The sequence below is a fragment of the Staurois parvus genome, unplaced genomic scaffold (genome assembly GCF_062004578.1).
Source record: "Staurois parvus isolate SC_StPar_1 unplaced genomic scaffold, SC_StPar_1.0 ptg000485l, whole genome shotgun sequence".
In the NCBI taxonomy this organism is placed as follows: domain Eukaryota; kingdom Metazoa; phylum Chordata; class Amphibia; order Anura; family Ranidae; genus Staurois; species Staurois parvus.
Genome location: NW_028318281.1, coordinates 196,024 through 216,587, shown reverse-complemented (window position 1 = coordinate 216,587; position 20,564 = coordinate 196,024). Strand labels below are relative to the sequence as shown.

General features: G+C 46.1%; 1 protein-coding gene across 1 annotated transcript in view; it reads right to left on the bottom strand.

Annotated features, from left to right (window-relative positions):
• The window catches only part of LOC149452295 (uncharacterized), a 192,827-nt gene that overhangs the window by 132,543 nt on the left and 39,720 nt on the right, over positions 1–20,564 (bottom strand). The window contains exons 9-10 of the mRNA XM_089689531.1: positions 14,168–14,266; positions 11,326–11,526 (exon numbers count right to left, since the gene is read on the bottom strand). Of these exons, the coding sequence (XP_089545657.1) occupies positions 11,326–11,526; positions 14,168–14,266 (300 nt within the window). The remainder of the gene's footprint in view (positions 1–11,325; positions 11,527–14,167; positions 14,267–20,564) is intronic.

Here is a 20,564-nt window from a genome sequence, read left to right as displayed (position 1 = left end):
TGCCATGAGAGTACATCCCCGTTCTCAACTTTCTCAAACACTCAATGCGCATGCGTGGGATTTTGGCCGTTACCGACAGAAAAGGCAGAAGTAACATACAGTGTATTGTAGATGCAGAAGTAAACATGGCACCAGATTTAATAGGGAAGCAAGGAAACAAAAATACATATGAAAACACCAAGGGGGATAATTAATCAGGTGTAATGATTTAGAGAAAAAATATTTTGTAATGGTTCTATTGATTTTCGGCTGGCTAGGTTTACTACTGCTTTGACATGTAACTAAAGGAAAAGCAATTTTTTTAAATTCAGGATAGAGAAAGAGAGTATTATAATCCTGTCAGTTCCACTGTGAAAATTTCTCCTCACTCCTGTCCCATAGTAAAAACAGGAAGTGAGAAGAAATCCCTTCAAAGTAAGGGAATCCCAGGGTGTCACCAAAAACTAGTGGAAAATGTTCCCTTCTACTACATTTCCTGGCATCAACTGACGTTTTGGGATTTTCTTTCACTTGCAATCATAATGGTAAACAGGACTGATAGAGAGGGTGAATCTCCCTAACGGGAAGGGGGGGGGGAGTCATACATCAATGAAAACCTGACAGGTGTTCTAATCTCACTCCAATCTATTCTAAACTACAAAAAAATAAAAAGTTTTTCCTTTAGTTATACTTTAAAGGATAAGTTCACCTTTTGGACAAAAATAATAAATGCACATTTTTTTGCAGGTAAAAAAATGTGCATTTATTTTTGTCCAAACGAACCTGTAAAGCGGCGGGCGTGGCTGCAGCTATGGGAACATGTTACATGTTCCACCCTAAAAACAGATGGCACATGTAACATGTTCCCAAAGGTGAAGTTATTCTTTAACCTCCCACAGTGCCTCCTGGCTCACATAGTGCCCCTCACCCTCCCATAGTGGCCTACAGTTCCCCTATTCCCTAAGAGAGCCCTTCACCTTCACAGTGCCCCCAAACATCCATAGTGCCCCCCAGCCTCTGACAGTGCACCCCCAGCTTACTCCAGGCACAAACACCTCCATTGTGCCCCCACACGTGAACAGTGCCCTACAGTGCTCCCCAGCCCCTTCCAGAAACATCATCCCCTACAGGGCCACCAAGCCTCCTGTCCCCTAACCTCCTTCAAAGCTCCCATCCCCCCACAGTGACACCCAGGTCCATCCAGAGCCTTAAATTTTGCATTCCCATACTTTTATGCTGTGAGCATGAACTGTAGTTTTTTACTGTGGGGGCATGGAAAGTTTTGGAGGAATTTACTGGGCTTTGGTCTCAAGGCTGAGAACCTCTGATATGTGTAGTTTTTGTGCCACCTACTGGTTTCATGACAAAGTAGTAACGGCCTACATTCCCAAAAGAAGTGTTTCCTAAAGAACTTCACCCATGCCCATGAAAATTATTCCCCATATGCCACTTATCTTTTAATGCCAGTGAATCCTGCATTGTCTTTTACCCCCCCCCCCACTCTTACAATGCAGGTTCCATTCCATGCCCCCATCTTTGTCATTAGGGGCCGGCTGTCCCTTTCTGGTTCTTGGAGCTGGTCTCCTGATGACTTGGTGCCAAATACATCTTCCTATGCTGCAGGGAAGCTGATGCCTCCTGAGATATGTGATGTCAGTATCCCAGGTGGAGTCTGACACGCCATTCTCTCTCTCCTAGGGGAGAATGAAGGCCAGGAGCGAGTTGAATGAAAAAGAGAAAAAATGTAATAAAAAAAAACATATTATATAATTGTGGTTGAAATGGTGCAAAGTGCGTTTTCTGCTGAATCGTTTGGCTTTAAACTATGGTTTTGGACCCAACATGGGTTGCGGATGGGATTTGAATGGGTCGCCACATGACGTGTAGTACAAGGTTTGTCCAGTGCAGAATTAGTGGCACGTAATATAGCACACTTTATATACTGTATCTGTGTTTCAAGTCATACAAATTTTAACACCCATGACACCACCAGTGACACCTCCGTTCTTTTGAAGACCTGTGAAACAATTAAACTAATATGATTGACAGCACAGACATGTTATGGGGTCTAGAGCTTGTGCATGTTGGGGCAGAGGGAATTACACAGGACCTCCTTCTATCCTGCTCCCTGGTCTTCTCCTCCCATGCACGACTGCAAGACTTCTCCAGGTCCTCCCCCATCCTCTGGAACTCACTGCCCCAATCCATCAGACTGTCGCCTTCTCTCCTCACATTCAGGCGCTCCCTCAAAATCCATCTCTTTAGGGAAGCCTACCCCACCCTCACCTAACAGCCATTCTCCCTCATTCCTCCCACCACTTCATTCCCCCACAGCCACTTCCTACTGTACCACTACCCCCTCCCTCCTAGATTGTAAGCTCGAAAGAGTAGGGCCCTCTTACCCCTCGTACGTTGTTTGTTATTGTTGTACTGTGCCATGTATTGTCCCCCCTATTGTACAGCGCTGAGCAAACCCTTTGGCGCTATATAAACTCCATGTAATAATAATAATAATAATTACATAGGCAAGGTTATCAGGTGAAGACACCCGGAACTAGTTTAAAGAAAAAAAAAATGATTTATTTGACTCGGCTACACTGGAGTGTACAGAAATGGTGCCGAGTGTCCACGAAGTGCTTATATTGCCATTATTTGCCTCCATTTGGCTTTGCTGACATTTTGCTAATATTTCTCTTTTTGGGTCCCAGTACAGTAACAGTTTTACTTCTTTTTGGGTCTTCAGATTAATTTAAAGCTGAGTCATACATACACAACCTTCCCTTGTTCACCTCTCTCCCCCTAATGAATAAGTACTTAAAATGTTTCAGTCAAATTATTTTGCTTTCAAGAAATAACTCTTTTACGACCCAGTGATGTCTTTGCTTCAAGTTTGGTGGGAGGTGGCCAACAGGCTACTGTAAACGTCACAACACCCTCAGGGGTTTATGAAGAAAACATATCACTGGCATCCCCTAGATTGTAAGCTCGAAAGAGCAGGGCCCTCAATCCCCTCGTGTTTTCCATTGTATTGGTATTGTTCTGTCACATGTTCTGTCCCCTTTGTAATGTACAGCGCTGAGCGAACCATTGGCGCTTTATAAATACTGTATAATAATAATAATAATCCCCTTAGACATACATGATCTTGCTTGCTGGCCACTGGGTGCTGCAGATGTTAGCTGTGCAATCTGCTGATCAGTTGCTTGAGCATGCACATTATAAGGGATTGTCAGGAGAAAAAACAAGGAAGTTCGGGCAAACGTGCCAATGCTCAATATGGCCACGCAAATTTGGGAAAAAAGTTGCGCGCATGCGCATAGGCGAGCAGCACCTACTCTCTCATTCCTGTGCGCGAAAGCGCACTGGCACACACAGGGTGCGATAATTGCTGACACTTAGTGACCTTTATAAGGACTGCAGCTCTACTCAATAATTGCTGGATATCGTCAGCCTCCTGTTCCTGTGTATTCTGCTGATTATCTGTTAGCGACCCGACTTGACCCTGACCTTGCTTTGGCTCTCTTCCTGGCTCTCTACCCCGGTTTGATCCTGACCTTGCTCCTGTCTGCTGCTCTGTGTATGACCCCGGCTTTATCCTGACCCTGCTCCTGTCTGCTGCTCTGTGTATGACCCCGGCTTGATCCTGACCCTGCTCCTGTCTGCTGCTCTGTGTATGACCCCGGCTTGATCCTGACCCTGCTTCTGTCTGCTGCTCTGTGTATGACCCCGGCTTTATCCTGACCTTGCTCCTGTCTGCTGCTCTGTGTATGACCCCGGCTTGATCCTGACCCTGCTCCTGTCTGCTGCTCTGTGTATGACCCTGGCTTGATCCTGACCCTACTTCTGTCTGCTGCTCTCTATATGACCCTGGCTTGATCCTGACCTTGCTCCTGTCTACTACTCTGTGTATGACCCCGGCTTGATCCTGACCCTGCTCCTGTCTGCTGCTCTGTGTATGACCCTGGCTTGATCCTGATCTAGCTCCTGTCTGCTGCTCTATGTATGACCCTGGCTTAATCCTGACCTTACTCCTATCTGCTGCTCTTTGTATGACCACGGCTTGATCCTGACCTTGCTCCTGTCTGCTGCTCTGTGTATGACCCTGACTTGATCCTGACCTTGCTCCTGTCTGCTGCTCTGTGTATGACCTCGGCTTGAGTCTGACCTTGCTCCTCTCTGCTGCTCTGTGTATGACCCTGACTTGATCCTGACCTTGCTCCTGTCTGCTGCTCTGTGTATGACCCCGGCTTGATCCTGACCTTGCTCCTGTCTGCTGCTCTGTGTATGACCCCGGCTTGATCCTGACCTTGCTCCTGTCTGCTGCTCTGTGTATAACCCCGGCTTGATCCTGACCCTGCTCCTGTCTGCTGCTCTGTGTATGACCCCGGCTTGATCCTGACCCTGCTTCTGTCTGCTGCTCTGTGTATGACCCCGGCTTTATCCTGACCCTGCTCCTGTCTGCTGCTCTGTGTATGACCCTGGCTTGATCCTGACCTTGCTCCTGTCTACTACTCTGTGTATGACCCCGGCTTGATCCTGACCCTGCTCCTGTCTGCTGCTCTGTGTATGACCCTGGCTTGATCCTGATCTAGCTCCTGTCTGCTGCTCTATGTATGACCCTGGCTTAATCCTGACCTTACTCCTATCTGCTGCTCTTTGTATGACCACGGCTTGATCCTGACCTTGCTCCTGTCTGCTGCTCTGTGTATGACCCTGACTTGATCCTGACCTTGCTCCTGTCTGCTGCTCTGTGTATGACCTCGGCTTGAGTCTGACCTTGCTCCTCTCTGCTGCTCTGTGTATGACCCTGACTTGATCCTGACCTTGCTCCTGTCTGCTGCTCTGTGTATGACCCCGGCTTGATCCTGACCTTGCTCCTGTCTGCTGCTCTGTGTATGACCCCGGCTTGATCCTGACCTTGCTCCTGTCTGCTGCTCTGTGTATAACCCCGGCTTGATCCTGACCTTGCTCCTGTCTGCTGCTCCGTGTATAAACCCGGCTTGATCCTGACCTTGCTCCTGTCTGCTGCTCTGTGTATGACCCCGGCTTGATCCTGACCTTGCTCCTGTCTGCTGCTCTGTGTATAACCCCGGCTTGATCCTGACCTTGCTCCTGTCTGCTGCTCTGTGTATAAACCCGGCTTGATCCTGACCTTGCTCTTGTCTGCTGCTCTGTGTATGACCCCGGCTTGATCCTGACCTTGCTCCTGTCTGTTGCTCTGTGTATGACCCCGGCTTGATCCTGACCTTGCTCCTGTCTGTTGCTCTGTGCATGATCCCGGCTTGAGTCTGACCTTGTTCATGTCTGCTGTTCCATATCGACCCTGGCTCTGGCTACTGACAACTCAACCCATCCTCCGGGATCCACGTCTTCTCTGGAGAAACTCCTCCTGCATCTGGAGCACCCACGGGTTCTGTCTCATCAGGCCTCACCAAGCAGCTACACCACTGGCAACCCGTGCTTCTTTGGGCACTGCACCCCCTGTTACCACCTCCAGGGGCGCACTGCTGTAAGGGTAGCCCTCTCTCTATTCCAGCCTTCGGTCAGGTACGTGATAGGGATGTCAGAGAGGTGTTTTTTCATATAATGCTCAGGAACAAAAGGATTGATGGCATAGAAAGCCAACAACTGTGAGAGGCAGGCAATGGTGGTGCGTATCAAGAAGAGGGGAGAGGATAGTTGCTGCAACTTTGAAGAGTTATATTGTGGAGATACAAGTTTTCAGGGAATTGAGAGCGATCAGTTTCAATCAGGACAGGACGTGCTACAAATGTGTAAAAAAAAAGGTAAAGGATGGAGTCCAGCTTACAGAACCCTGCCCTACAGTATAGATCCCATTTTCATAAACACACATATGATGCGGCAGAGGACAGATTCAGCTGGACATTTACTAGCCCAGTGGTTCTCACAATGGAAATATCCACAGGGCACCCTAAGCAGAATCCTGGGGCCCGGTGAATGTCCAGGGAGCCCAGATACAACTTTCATGCTCCTGTAGTACAGCTGGGGGGAGAGAACAATTGTTACCAAGGTCTGCCATAGGAGATTGCTGTTGGGTTATTTTGACACACACACATAATAGGGCCAATCAGCCCAGCAGGATGTCTTTAGAGTATGGGAGGAAGCCCACAGGGAGAACATGCAAACTCCATGCAGATGGTGTCCTGGCCATGATTTGAACCAAGGACCCCATTAATGCGAGGTCTAAGAGCTAACCACTAATCCACAGTGCTATGCCACCTGAGACTTTCAGTGGTGGAAAAATGCATCTAGTAAAGTTCAAACATTTTTCAATCCTACTGATGACACTATAAGGGGTCAATTTATAAAAGAAAAAAAATGTTGGATAAATGTCACCCAGCCTTCACAAATTCTGACCATATTTCGCTAAAGGAAGAACTTCAGCATTATTTTTATTTTAAGTTAGCAGCTACTGGAGGCACTGTGGGAGGTTAAAGAATAAGTTCACCTTTGGGAACATGTTACATGTTCCATCTGTTTTTAGGGTGGAACATGCAACATGTTCCCATAACTGACTTTTACAAATCAGGTACTTACCAGTACCTGGAGTCCAGCTCTGTTTTCTCAAAGCCTGTTCTTCTTACTGCTGTGGGTTGCCAGTGATGCCATCATGGACACGGGAGCTGGCAATGGCTTCTGGAAACCACAGCAGGCTCCCCACTGCGCATGCGTGAGCCCGTGCAGCGCTTTGAGAATAGTTCTGTTGCTTCCTGGGACATGTGATGTTTCCCAAGAAGCTGCAGGAGTGAAGGGGGTGGGGCAAGGTAGGCCATCCTCACCTAGGTAAAGATTGTAGAAGTGGGAACGGGTACCGATAGAGATCGGTACACGCTCCCCCTTACCCTAAATAAACTGTAACTCCGTTGCAGGATGGGGAGGATGGGACATCACTTTTTGAGTGAAGTTTCTGCAGCGTAGTGGCTAAATGGTTAGCACTTCAGCCTGGCAGTATTAGGGTTGTTGGTTTGAATCCCAGCCATGGCACCACCCGCCTGGAGTTTGCATGTTCTCCCTGTGCCAGAGTGGGTTTCCTCGGGTACTCTGGTTTCCTCCCACACTCCATAGACATGCTGGGAGGTGAATTGGATCCTGTCTAAATTGGCCCTAGTACAGTTGTGTTCAAAATAATTGCAGTGTGTTGAAAAAGTGAATAAAGCTGAAAATCCTTCTAATAGCTTTTATTTCCATCCACACAAATGCATTGGGAACACGACACATTCTATTCCAAATCAAAACATGAAGAAAAATACATCAAATTTGTGTTGTTCCTCTAAAAAAATTGAAGAAAAGTGAATATTAGACGGTTCAAAAAAATCGCAGTGTTTGTATTCTTTACAAACTCAAACATTCACTATATAAACTGAGAAATGTTTGAAGATTTTGCTTTCCTTTGAATGACTTCATGAATATTTGGTTGTAGCCGCACTGTTTCTGAGAACTGCTGTACATCTGTGTTGCATGGAGTCACCCAACTTCTGGCCCCTGTGATCAGGTATTCCAGCCCAGGATGATTGGACCACATTCCACAGTTCTTCTCTATTTCTTGGTTTTGCCTCAGAAACGGCATTTTTGATGTCACCCCACAAGTTTTCTATTGGATGAAGATCCGGGGATTGGGCTGGCCACTCCTTAACGTCAATCTTGTTGGTCTGGAACCAAGATGTTGCACGTTTACTGGTGTGTTTGGGGTCGTTGTCTTGTTGGAACACCCATTTCAAGGGCATTTCCTCTTCGGCATAAGGCAGCATGACCTCTTCAAGTATTCTGATGTATTCAAACTGATGCATGATCCCTGGTATGCGATAAATAGGCCCAACACCGTAGTATGAGAAACATCCCCATATCATGATGCTTGCACCACCATGCTTCACTGTCTTCACAGTGTACTGTGGCTTGAATTCAGTGTTTGGGGGTCGTCTGACAAACTGTCTCCGCCCACTAGACCCAAAAAGAACAATCTTACTTTCATCAGTCCACAAAATGTTGCGCCATTTCTCTTTAGGCCGGTCAATGTGCTCTTTGGCAAATTGTAACCTCTTCAGCACACATCTTATTTCCAACAGAGGGACTTTGCGGGGACTTCTTGCAGATAGCTTGGCTTCACATAGGCGTCTTCTAATTGTAACAGTCCTCACAGGGAACGTCACACCTTCTTTCATCTTCCTGGAGCTGATTGTTGGCTGAGTCCGCACCATTTTGGCTATTCTTCTATCCATTCCAATGGTAGTTTTTCGCTTTCTTCCATGTCTTTCAGGTTTTGGTTGACATTTTAAAGCATTTGCGATCATTTTAGCTGAGCAGCCGATCATTTTCTGCACTTCTTTATATGTTTTCCGTTCTCCAATCAACTTTTTAATCAAGGTATGTTGTTCTTCTGAACAATGTCTGGAACGACCCATTTTCCTCAGAATTTCAGAGAGAAATGCACTGTAACCAGCATGTACAACATTTGCTGCCTTCCTTCCTTAAATAAAGGCAATAATTGCCACCTGTGTTTCAAAGAATGAATGACCTCACTAATAGAACTCCACACTGCTATTATTTTGAACACGCCCCTTTCAATGAGTGATTCAATGACACAGAATCAGCAGCATGCATGTCATGACTGTTGGGTCTGTTGGATTTCTATTACTCTACTACACCTGCTAGGAAATTATTTGCCTTGTAGAAAAACAGGGATTGATCCGGTTAGTGATGTCTGACTGCTATTATTTTGAACACAACTGTATGTGTATGTATGAATGTAAGTTAGGGACCTTAGATTGTACACTCCTTGCTGTGTAAATTGATGGCGCTATATATGAACTTGTAATAAATAGTACAGCAATTTCTTGTGCTTGTCAGCTCCATCTAGTGGGCACAATGCAGTATGTTTCTGTTTGGGGTGTTTCGGGAAAAATACCACATTACAGCCATCAGATGGAGCTTGTGATCATATGAAATTAATGTTTTAAAAGAGGAGTTCCACCCAAAAGTGGAAGCTCCGCTTTTCTGCCTCCTCCCCCTAGCCTGCTGCTACATTTGGCACCTTTTGGGGGGAGAGGGGAGAGCAGGTACCTGGTTTTGACAGGTGTCCGCTTCCACTTACAGCTGAGTTCGCAGAGGCGAACTCAGCCGGAAGCTTGGCACCCCCCGCAGCCCTCTGGGACACTTCCAAGGTCCCAGAGGACTGCAACCCATTCACAAAGCGCCGCGCACCTCTCAGTAGGAAACCAGCAGTGAAGCCACAAGCCTTCACTGCCAGTTTCCCTTAGTCAAGATGGCGGCGCCAGCATCCGGCAGCCGATTGAAGAATCGACTCGGGGTGAGGACACCACTGGATGCCTGGACAGGTAAGTGCCCTACTATTAAAAGTCAGTAGCTGCTGATTTTTAATTTTTTTTGGGAGGCAGTGTGGGGCTGGAACTCCGCTTTACGGAAAGTAAGGTAAGAATTATGAGTGCTGAGTGAATGCTTGTGATCATCGGGTTTATATGATGATATATAAGCCCCTATGCCATGGAGTTAGTGTTTTTTGAGAGGGCTTTTGCGGCACTTAATTTGTGCACTCCCCTATATATACATATACATATATCCCACTTGGATTAATAACTCCAGGCCGGGCCTTTCCAATGTTTCCCTTCGGGGTGGGATGGTATCCGTATCCATCTAGAGGATAATAGAGCACCTGAATATGTGGTTGCTTGTTTGTTCCTTTAATTTGTTAAACTTCAGCAGCAGCCTTTCTTTGCTGCCTATGATCCATGGCAATATGGCGGCGATCGGGTGGCGCATGCGCAGTTTGATACTGCACAGCCGCGATCCACGGCAATATGGCCGCTATTCGCGCATGCGCAGTACCGCTTTTCACGATAGAGCGGGATTTTCGCGCATGCGCGAATGGCTTTTAAATGGAAGTCTGGCTGTCACACTGCTAGTGGCGTCCATCCTCTGAAGAAGTGCTTTTTGCACGAAAGGCCTCAGGAGGAGCCAAGTAGCAAGTGTGACTTCCAGACCACTGAGACCAAGAGGAGGTCTAGTGGTCTTTGTTTTTATGCCATTGCCGGGTTAGTACAATTTTCTTTTCATACTTACCTGTCCGTTTATTGGCTTATGGTGTATGGATATATGTGTGTGCATATGACCCAGGCATTATTGCTCCAATAAAGTTTTGATAGTACCACACTATTGGCATTCCCTTTTTCTTTGACTCTCCTGTTGGAGAGTGCAGATACACATCTTCCATTCTTGGGGTGTCTGGAACCAAAAAAGGGGGATCTCTGTCTTTCTACTTTTGGATCTGGAGATATTGCTACACCCAAGGCGCATGAGAGTGTGGAAGAGGGAGGATTCGTGTGGTCTCTGGAGCTGTATACCTGGCTGGTCTTTTGGAATATATCATACACAGGCGCATTTTAAATGTGCGGTCAGTGAGTGCGCAATCTTGTTATTTTCCAGTCACCTAATGAGGAGAAGACCTGCACATATTTGACTTTATTGTCATGAGAAAGACTTTTATATATTTTATATCTTATTTTATTACATTTTCAGCGCTGCACTATATATATATATAATGTCTCTACTATGGGGTTTATATTAATGTTACTTTTTTTTATAAAGATGTTACATTAATTTATTTCAGCAAATCAAATTTACTATAGTAAGGTCAGTGAAATGTGAGATTGTCAGGGTCCTGTCCACGGCAGAAATTCTGGAAGATCTGGCATTTCTGCCAGTACCCTGCATGGCCGCAGAAGTACGCATCAGCCTCAGTTTGGTGCCAGACAGCCTTTATAAGGAGGCTCATCACTTCCTCAAGTTGCTGGATGATCTCTGGCTCCCCGTGCCTTGTTCCTGTTTCCTGTGATTGTGACCTGTGATTTCCTGATACCGACTCGGCTTGCTCCTGGGCCTGTCTACTCTGCTTAACCCCTGATCTGACCTCGGCTTGGCTTACGGATACTCTCTCTCCTCTATGTATGACCTCGGCTTTCCCATCTGACTACGTCTGCTCTGATTCCCACCTGGTACCTGACCTTGGCTTGAACTGACTACCCAGTAAACATCTAAATCCTGGAAGGGCTTGCACACCACGACCAGGAGCCTCCTGTCTCCATGCACCAGCTGTGCTTCTGAGTGGACCACCAACCAGCACTCCTACAGGTGACCTGTGCAACTTTGGGCCTGACTCCCGCTGTCCCACTCTCAGGGGAGTCTGGAACTTAGCCGCAAGGGAAGCCCTCTCTCCCTTAGCCTCTATCACCAGGTATGTGATAGAGGTTCAGTAAGTGATGTTTAATACACAGGAATTATTTCTGAAGTATGAAATAAACAGAGACATATTACCTTCCCGCCTTTTGGCTGTACTTGGGCCCCAAATCCGAGCAGGGTTTGCACTACGTGTGGCTTGCAGGCCTCCGTGGCAATGTGCAGAGCGGTGTAGTCCTCTTTGGTCCGGGCATCCACGGAAGCACCCTTCTGAAGCAACGCTTTGACCACGGCGACGTGACCTCTCCTGGCAGCAGCATGCAGACACACTGCGCCCGACTGTACACAGCATGACAGGTTATTACTTCTCAGAAGTATTTAATCATTTACAGTGCTCAACATAAATGAGTACATCCCTTTTGAAAAGTAAGATGGTAATCAATATCTCAATGAACACAAGAACAATTTCCAAAATTTTTACAAAACTGAGTTGTATAGAACATTTGTTCAGCTCATGACATGAAAGTAAGGTTATTAATATAACTTGAAGTTATAATGAAGTTTTTGGATTTGGCACCTGAGCTTTAGTTATTTTTGCTGAACCCTGCTTGAACCGAACCCAGGTACTAGTTGGGGCTCACTGGTGGAGTCTCCAGAAGATATAAGAAGTTCTGTGTAGACAGGTGCAGTCTGTTTTTAACACTGTAGGTGGAGCTGGACCAGAGAGGTAATGCAGCTGGAGGGGAAGTCAAGAGAACATGGTTTCTGTATGGTTTCCTCAGTCCCTTGGAGCAGTGTTTCGGTTGACTATGCTGCATACAGGTGACCCTGGTGGCCATCTTTGGTCAAGCAGTCTTTTTAAGTCCCTGCCCCAGGTTTTGGCAAGCATTCATGAAGTAGCTAGTGTAGCAAGGGCATACCTGCCCGTCAGAGACAGTACTAGTGGTCATGAGAGGTTCTGGAGTGCCTACGTCTACTCTTCCTCAAGCTCCCTCTTGGGTTGGACTGGTCATGCCTCAGTCCCCTGGAGCAGCGTTCCGGTTGATTATGCTGCATACAGGTGACCCTGGTGGCCATCTTTGGTCAAGCAGTCTTTTTAAGTCCCTGCCCCCAGGTTTTTAAAAGCATTTGTGAAGTAGCTAGTGTAGCAAGGGCATACCTGCCTGTCAGAGACAGTACTAGTGGTAGGGAGAGATTCTGGAGGGCCTACGTCTACTCTTCCTCAAGCTTCCTCTTGGGTTGGACCAGTCATGCCACACTCCATCTCCCTTGACAAGCGCTGTCTTCAGTTTGGAGCTACTACAGCTGAATATCCGCTGCATTTACTGTGAGTCCTCAAGTTGGGTGGCCTCCACACTGGACTATTCTGCAAGTTCTTCAATACATTGGTTTCTGCATTCCAGGCCTCATTTTGATTAGTGCCGCTGCACCATGCTGCACCTACCCAATGCATTGCGGGATCACTTTGGGATAGTGGACACAGGATGTGTATGGTGACTATTTTTTTTTATTAAATCTACTCAGACTGATAAATGCATATTAAAGAGATGCTGTCACTAGGCAAGTTAGTTTAGGATAAGGAATAGAAGCGCCTACCCACATAAGTAAATTCATGATACTTTATTTTACATTGCAAAGAAAAGCCAATACGTTTCAGGGGCTTAGATAGTTCTCCCTTCTTCAGAGCCGAAAAGGATTAAAAGCCTGAAATCTGGACTGAACAATATCAGAAGCTCAGAAAATGTGATTATAATAGTTGTTTTTTTTAATATTCTTCAATCCAGATTTCATTGTTTAGTCCTGCAGCACATCTCTTATCTCTGACCATCTCCTGTAGCATATCTCCTGTCTCTGACCATATCCTGCAGCATATCTCTGATCTCTGACCATCTCCTGCAGCACGTCTCCTGTCTCTCACCATATCCAGCAACATATCTCTGATCTCTGACCATCTCCTACAACACGCCTTCAATCTCTGACCATCTCCAGCAGCACATCTCTTATCTCTGACCACCTTCTGCAAAATGTCTCCTGTCTCTGACCATATCCTGCAGCACACCTTCAATCTCTGACCATTTCCTACAGAACATCTTCTGTCCCTGACCACAACCTGCAGCACATCTCTTATCTCTAACCATCTCCTGCAGCACATCTCCTGTTTCTGACCATCTTCTGCAGCACATCTCCTGTCTCTGACCATATGTTGCAGCACAACTCTTATCTCTGACCATCTCCTATAGCACATCTCCTTTATCTGACCATCTCCTGCAGCACATCTCCTGTCTCTGACCATATCCTGCAGCATATCTCTTATCTCTGATCATCTACTGCAGCACATCTCCTGTCTCTGGTCATATCCTGCAGCATGTCTCTTATCTCTGATCATCTACTGCAGCACATCTCCTGTCTCTGATCATATCCTGCAGCACATCTCTTATCTATAACCATCAGCATATCTCTGATCTCTGACCATCTCCTGCAACACACCTTCAATCTCTGACCATCTCCTGAAGCACATCTCTTATCTCTGAACATCTTCTGCAACATGTCCTCTATCTCTGACCATATCCTGCAGCATGCCTTCAATCTCTGACCATTTTCTGCAGCACATCTCCTGTCTCTGACCATCTCCTGCAACACATCTCTTATCTCTAACCATCTCCTGCAGCACATCTCCTGTCTCTGACCATATCCTGCAGCACATCTTTTATCTCTGACCATCTCCTGCAGCACGCCTACAGTCTTCGTCCTGTTGTATGTCTTCAATCTCTGAAGGATTTATACAAATTTGGCTACCACTGGTCTATCTCTTTTACTTTCCATCCAAAAAAAAGATAATTTATCTTAGGCTGATCATGTCTAAAAACAAATGCAGTGTATCTTTAATGGGCTGATCATACGGCAGGATATATAAAGTCATCTGGACTCCCACTTTTACTTCCAGTGACTTGCAGTGTTTGTCCCCATTGAGTGATGTTACCTTATTTGGCATATGTAGCAGGACCCCCTTCTTCAGGAACGCCAGCGCCGTCTCCGGGTGTCCGCATTGGGAGGCAATGTGCATCAGAGTGTCGCCATCCTGACATCAAAAGTATTACTGTTGTTATATATGACAGCACACATATTTCTCTCATAACAACTGAAACCCTGAGCTACTATAATAAGCCAACATCCAGTTATACATTTAATAAAAATCATTGAAATATTGTTAGAATATGTACCAGAATATATAAAAATCAAAACATTGCGCTTGGATGTAACTACAATCTAAATTCAAGAATGCAAATTAATAGGAAAAAGCAGCTTGCACACAAAAGGCAAATATAAAGGTAACAAAAAATGCAGCGCTAATAAAATATCAACATAAAAGTCCAAAATAGAAGTGCAGATAATTCTCAAGTGAATGAGACAGGTTGCAGAAGAAGATTGTGGCGTCATATACCGTCACCAAAACACCCGGATAGGTAAGCCCCTTACCGTACGTTCAGATCGTAACAGGTCAATATACGCAGTAAATAGGAAATCACTGAAGCAAGTAATCTTCACTAGGAATCCTCCTTTAAGATGATGAATAATCCTTCTCTTTAAAGATCTTCAAAAGCAGGAAAAATTCCAGTCTCCTGTCTTTTTTACACACTTTTTTTTGTGAATGGGTAGCGGTCAGGGGCAGACTGACAACTCATGGGGCCCCCGGGCAATAGGGGATCATAGGGCCCCTGTGTCCTTGCCCAAACTCAAAAAAGCCTATGAAAAAGGTACCAGGGGCATCTCATGGGGCCCCCTACTGACCCCGGGCCCTCGGGCAGTGCCAGAGTTTCCAAATGGTCAGTCTGCCCCTGGTAGCGTTACCATGTACCACTTACTCATTCAAATGGGGGGAGGGCTTGGATCTGGGGCCCCCTTTTTAAAGGGAGCTTCCAGATTCCGATAAGCCCCCTACCCGCAGACCCCCACAACAACAGCCCAGGGTTGTAGGGAAGAGTCCTTTGCCCCCATCAACATGGGGACAAGGTTCTTTGGGGGGGGACCCAAAGCACCCCCCCTCCCCATGTTGAGGCATGTGGCCTGGTATGGTTTAGGAGGGGGGGGGCGCTCTCGCTCGTTCCCCCCTTTCCTGACCTGCTGGGCTGCATGCTTGGGTAACGGTCTGGTATGGATTTTTGGGGGGACCCCCATGCCATTTTAAAAAAAAATTCCATACCAGATCTGAAGGGCTTGGTATGAATGGGAGGGGAGACCCCACGTCATTTAAAAAGAAAAAAATGTAATTGTTGGGCATGCCGAAAATTCTTTTTTCATTCAGCTGTCAGCAGGGAACACCACTGACAGCTGAAACATGAATTAATGTATCATACGGTATTTTAGTAACTGAGCAATATCTGACCACATACTCAGATCTGAAGGGCTTGGTATGAATGGGAGGGGGGACCCCACGTCATTTAAAAAGAAAAAAATGTAATTGTTGGGCATGCCGAAAATTCTTTTTTCATTCAGCTGTCAGCGGGGAACACCACTGACAGCTGAAACACGAATTAATGTTTCATACGATATTTTAGTAACTGAGCAATATCTGACCACATACTCAGATGGGGTAAGATACTGCTCAGTAAATTGTTCGTGGTCACATATTCTGTCGATTCGAATGTTCGACCACAAACCGAACAGGGGGGTGTTAGGGCCATCACTACTCATCAGCTATCCTTATTGTTAGTGTATTTTATGTTTGTCCCAAGACAATTCTTCTTCTTCCCATGTGGCCCAGGAAAGTCAAAAGGTTGGACTCCCATGTGCTACTCCATCATCCAACAGGAAAGCTGACAGAGGGTCCTTGACCAAGGTGTGATGCTTAATTGTGTTGATACAAAGTGCATTCACGGACCTGGCTCTTCTGCCTAGCAGGGTGTCCGAATCACAAGACTTGCTGATCGGGAGTACAAAGGATTTCCCAGTCAAACAGCTCCTATTAATGTATTTCAAATGTCTATTGAGCTGTTTAAGCAGTTTAGCTTTAAAACTGGCCATTTATAACCAATTCAACTTTACTTTGAACAAGAAATAAAACAGCAGAAATAGCACCAAACCAAAGGTGGAAGTGTCCAAAGTAACTTTAATAATTCATAATATGGTCATACAGGACAGGCAACGCGTTTCAGGGGCATAATAACTCCCCTTCATCAGGGCTTGAATTGTTATCAGAACTGGATAGAATTTCCTCAGTACAAGATGCTCCCACACTTGTATTGCGAACACTCTGTCCAGCTCTGATAACATGAAGCCCTGATGAAGAGGGGAAGGATTTGTGGTCTTGAACCGTTGGCCAGATTGAAATGGAAGAATCAGGGGCGGACTGACAACTCATGTTTTTTGGCTGGAAAAAAAACCCCAAGGACTAGTGGGTTTCTAGTCTTTTTAGTTGTAAAAATGCTCTAACGCGGCAAAACGCAGTAAACCACCGCAAACCGGTGTTTTTGGACTTTTCTTGACCAAAAAAAAAATTTTTTTTTGGTAAAAAAACGCGCAAACATGAAAAACCGTCCCTAATCGCGGCATAACGCTGCTAAACGCAAATGCAGAAAAGCTAAAAAAAAGCTGAAAAACTCACGTTTTTAACATGACTTTACACAGTTAATGTTACCAGCGTTATCAAAACATCCCGTGTGCATGAGGACCAGGGGCGGACTGACAACTCCTGGGGCCCCCGGGCAATAGGGGATCATAGGGCCCCTGTGTCCTTGCCCATACTCAAAGCACACCCAAAAAAGCCTATAAAAGGTACCAGGGGCAATTCATGGGGCCCCCTAGTGACCCCGGCCCTCGGGCAGAGCCCGAGAGCTTGAATGGTCAGTCTGCTCCTGATGAGGACTTAGTTTTAGGAAGGTACTGGAGGACTTTTTAAGGGGTTTTTTGTAGCCCAGCTCACCATAGCCCTGTCTGCTTCGATCAGCATAAACGTATTACCTGTGTATGTATTTGGCTCCTTCTAGTGGTCATATTCAAATTCACACCTTAAATGTAGATATAAGAAGCAGGATTTTTCTGCTCATTTCTTTTAACCATCTAGAGGTTTATTTTTGTAAAATAAAGGTACTTTTAGTGCTCACTAAATACGGTCAAAAATAAATTGTAATAATAAACATATTTATCGTTGGTGCCAGCTTCTGTTTTCTACAGGTATATGGGCTCATGTACACTGCAGCTGATAATCTCACGTTTAGGACCTGTTCAGCGTTTTTTTCAGCAGCCCCTGAACTCTCCCTAATGTTTTCCTATGTCTCCATGTACACATCGTCGTTTACAGGCAGTTGACCCGTCTTTTCTGGATGTATTCACTATGGATCCCATCATGAGCATAATGCGGCGCGTTCTACCATTGTTTCCTTCATGGAAAAACCTGGAACTGACTGCGCTGGTGTACCGGGTCCATTTGAATACATGGAAGATGCTTTGCGTGTATTTCTGATGATGAAAAAAGGCTCCGGACAGCATCTGGATGTGGAACAGTTAAAAAACACTTCTAAAAAAACACTTATAAATGCGGTTAGCCACGTTTACACGTGTTTGAAACGCTGATAAAATCTACTCCTGAACGCAAGTTTGGTGCGTTCAAAAAAACGACTGCAAACTCAACTGCCTGTAAACTACTATGTGTACATGGACACAGAGGAAAACATTAGGGAGCAGGGGTGGACTGACAACTCATGGGGCCCCCGGGCAATAGGGGATCATGGGGCCCCTGCGTCCTTGCCCAAACTCAAAAAAGCCTATGAAAAAGGTACCAGGGGCATCTCATGGGGCCCCCTACTGACCCCAGGCCCTCGGGCAGTGCCCGAGTTTCCAAATGGTCAGTCCGCCCCTGGGAAGAATCTATCTATGTGCCTCCACAGATATCAGGTCTCTTACTTTTTCAGCAGATCCTTTCTGGTATTTTTGCCATCTGAGTCCAAACAAGTTCTGATAAAGGGGGGAGTGTTTTGACACCTGAAACATGTTGGCAAATCTCTATGACCCTATTATTAACTATCAGAGTTACTTTACACTCTTTCACTATCGGTTTGGTGCTCTTTCTGCTGTTTGATTTTCCAATTTCTCTTCTGGTCACCCAGCGAAGGGTGCCTTGTGTTAAAAGATCAGCGTCACTAGAATCATTGATCTCTACGGATTGTGATGTTCTTTCTCCAATATTAAATTATTGAGAATTGAAGTCCTCTTGGCAATTTATCATGAAGCTGTTATGCCTGGCTACCCACAAAGTAGTTTGCAGGCAATGTTGACATAATACGCTATTCCCCCTGGTGGGTAACATGGGCTCATCCAAGGCACAGAGTCTAAATGCCACCTTGGTTTTCATTAAGGGTGACTCTGGTGGGCCCTAGGCTACTTTGCTGCATGATATCACAAGGTTTGTGGCCTTCGGGACTACCCTGTAAAGGAGATGGCAAGAACAGGAAGGCTATGATATGCAGACTGGTCAGATGGTCGGTGGCACTAAAACAGGCCAGAGTCAAGGCAGACAACAGGCAAGGGTAGCCAATGTTCAAGCAGAGGTCGAGGCAGGCTGCAGGCAAGAGTAGTTTGTGTTCACGCAGAAACTGAGGCAGGTAACCGACATTATTGCTCAGTGTTCAAACAGAAGTCAAGGTAGGCAGCAAGAAAGAGTGGTCGGTGTTCAAGCAGAGGTTGAGGCAGGCAGCATGCAAAATTAGAGGGTGACAAGCAGAGCTTGAGGCAGGCAGCAGGCAAAATTAATGGGTGCCAAGCGGAGGTTGAGACAGGTGACAGGCAAGAGTGGTTGGTGTTCAAGCAGAAGTCAAGGCAGACAGCAGACAAGAGTAGTCAGAGTCCAGGTATGGGTTGAGGCAGGTGGCAGGTGAGAGCAAAAGAGGAACAAACAGAACTTAGGCAACCAGGGCAGGAGATTTTGGCAGTCCGGGTCAATGTCAAGCAGGGCAGGAATCGGCAGTCTCAGGAGCAAGGTAGCTAGTAAATATTCACACTAAGGGCAACCATGAAGGAAGGAGTTCAAATATCATTCTTGGCCACAGCTAAAAGGCCACAGTCTTCATGCAGACAGGACTGACCAGGCCCTCGGATTAACACATCATGGACCCTAGAGGTACTATAACATATACACTCAAAGAGTTGATTGAAACCCACCACCAACATCGACAGTGAAATGATCTAAAATTTTGGCAATGGGTTTCATGGCTCCATTCAGTCATTTTTTAGAAGAGAAAATAGGTTGGAAATGGTTAAAATTGTCTCAAAGTTTCTATGTGTATGGCCAGCATCAACTATTTGTCTTAATTAACTATGTAGGTTAGCTCAGGTCCTCCTCAGCACAAATACAACTCTGTTATTAAAGTGTTACTAAACCTCAGACCCCGCATTCACTATAACCGCTCTCCCCGGACCCTGCATTCACTATAACCGCTCTCCCCGGACCCCGCATTCACTATATATGGTCCCCCCAGGACCCTGCATTCACTATATCTGCTCTCCCCGGACCCTGCATTCACTATATCCGCTCTCCCCAGACCCTGCATTCACTATATCCGCTCTCCCCGGACCCTGCATTCACTATATCCGCTCTCCCCGGACCCCGCATTCACTATATCTGGTCTCCCCAGACCCTGCATTCACTATATCCGCTCTCCCCGGACCCCGCATTCACTATATCCGCTCTCCCCGGACCCTGCATTCCCTATATCTGGTCTCCCCGGACCCTGCATTCACTATATCCGCTCTCCCCGGACCCCGCATTCACTATATCTGGTCTCCCCAGACCCTGCATTCACTATATCCGCTCTCCCCGGACCCCGCATTCACTATATCTGGTCTCCCCGGACCCTGCATTGCCTATATCTGGTCTCCCCGGACCCTGCATTCACTATATCCGCTCTCCCCGGACCCTGCAGTCACTATATCTTGTCTCCCACAGTACACACAACATGGAAATGCAATTATTTTAGTAAATATAAACTGCTAAATACCTTTTCTCATCAGCAGTTAGAGCAGTCTTGTGATTTCTAAAAGTGTCCAGCACAGCACATGTTAAAGCTTGTAGGAGGAGTTTTCTTTCTGCTCTAGGAGGAAACAGAACCCCTAACCTCGGTCTGGACAGTGCTAACTGGCCCTGTTCTGATCACATGCACTCTCCCAAGAAAAAAACAAACCTCTAGCAATACACATCAAACTGAGCATGTGCAGAGTGTCTACACAGGATATGTCTTATAAGGAGATAAGGGGGGGGGGGGGTGTCACTGGAAGAAGGGGAGGATCAGAGAAAACAGGATCAAATAGCATTTTTACACAATGCAGAGGAATAACTCCTTAGGTTCCACAGTGAGTATAACAAGCATGCTTTACTGCATCTACAG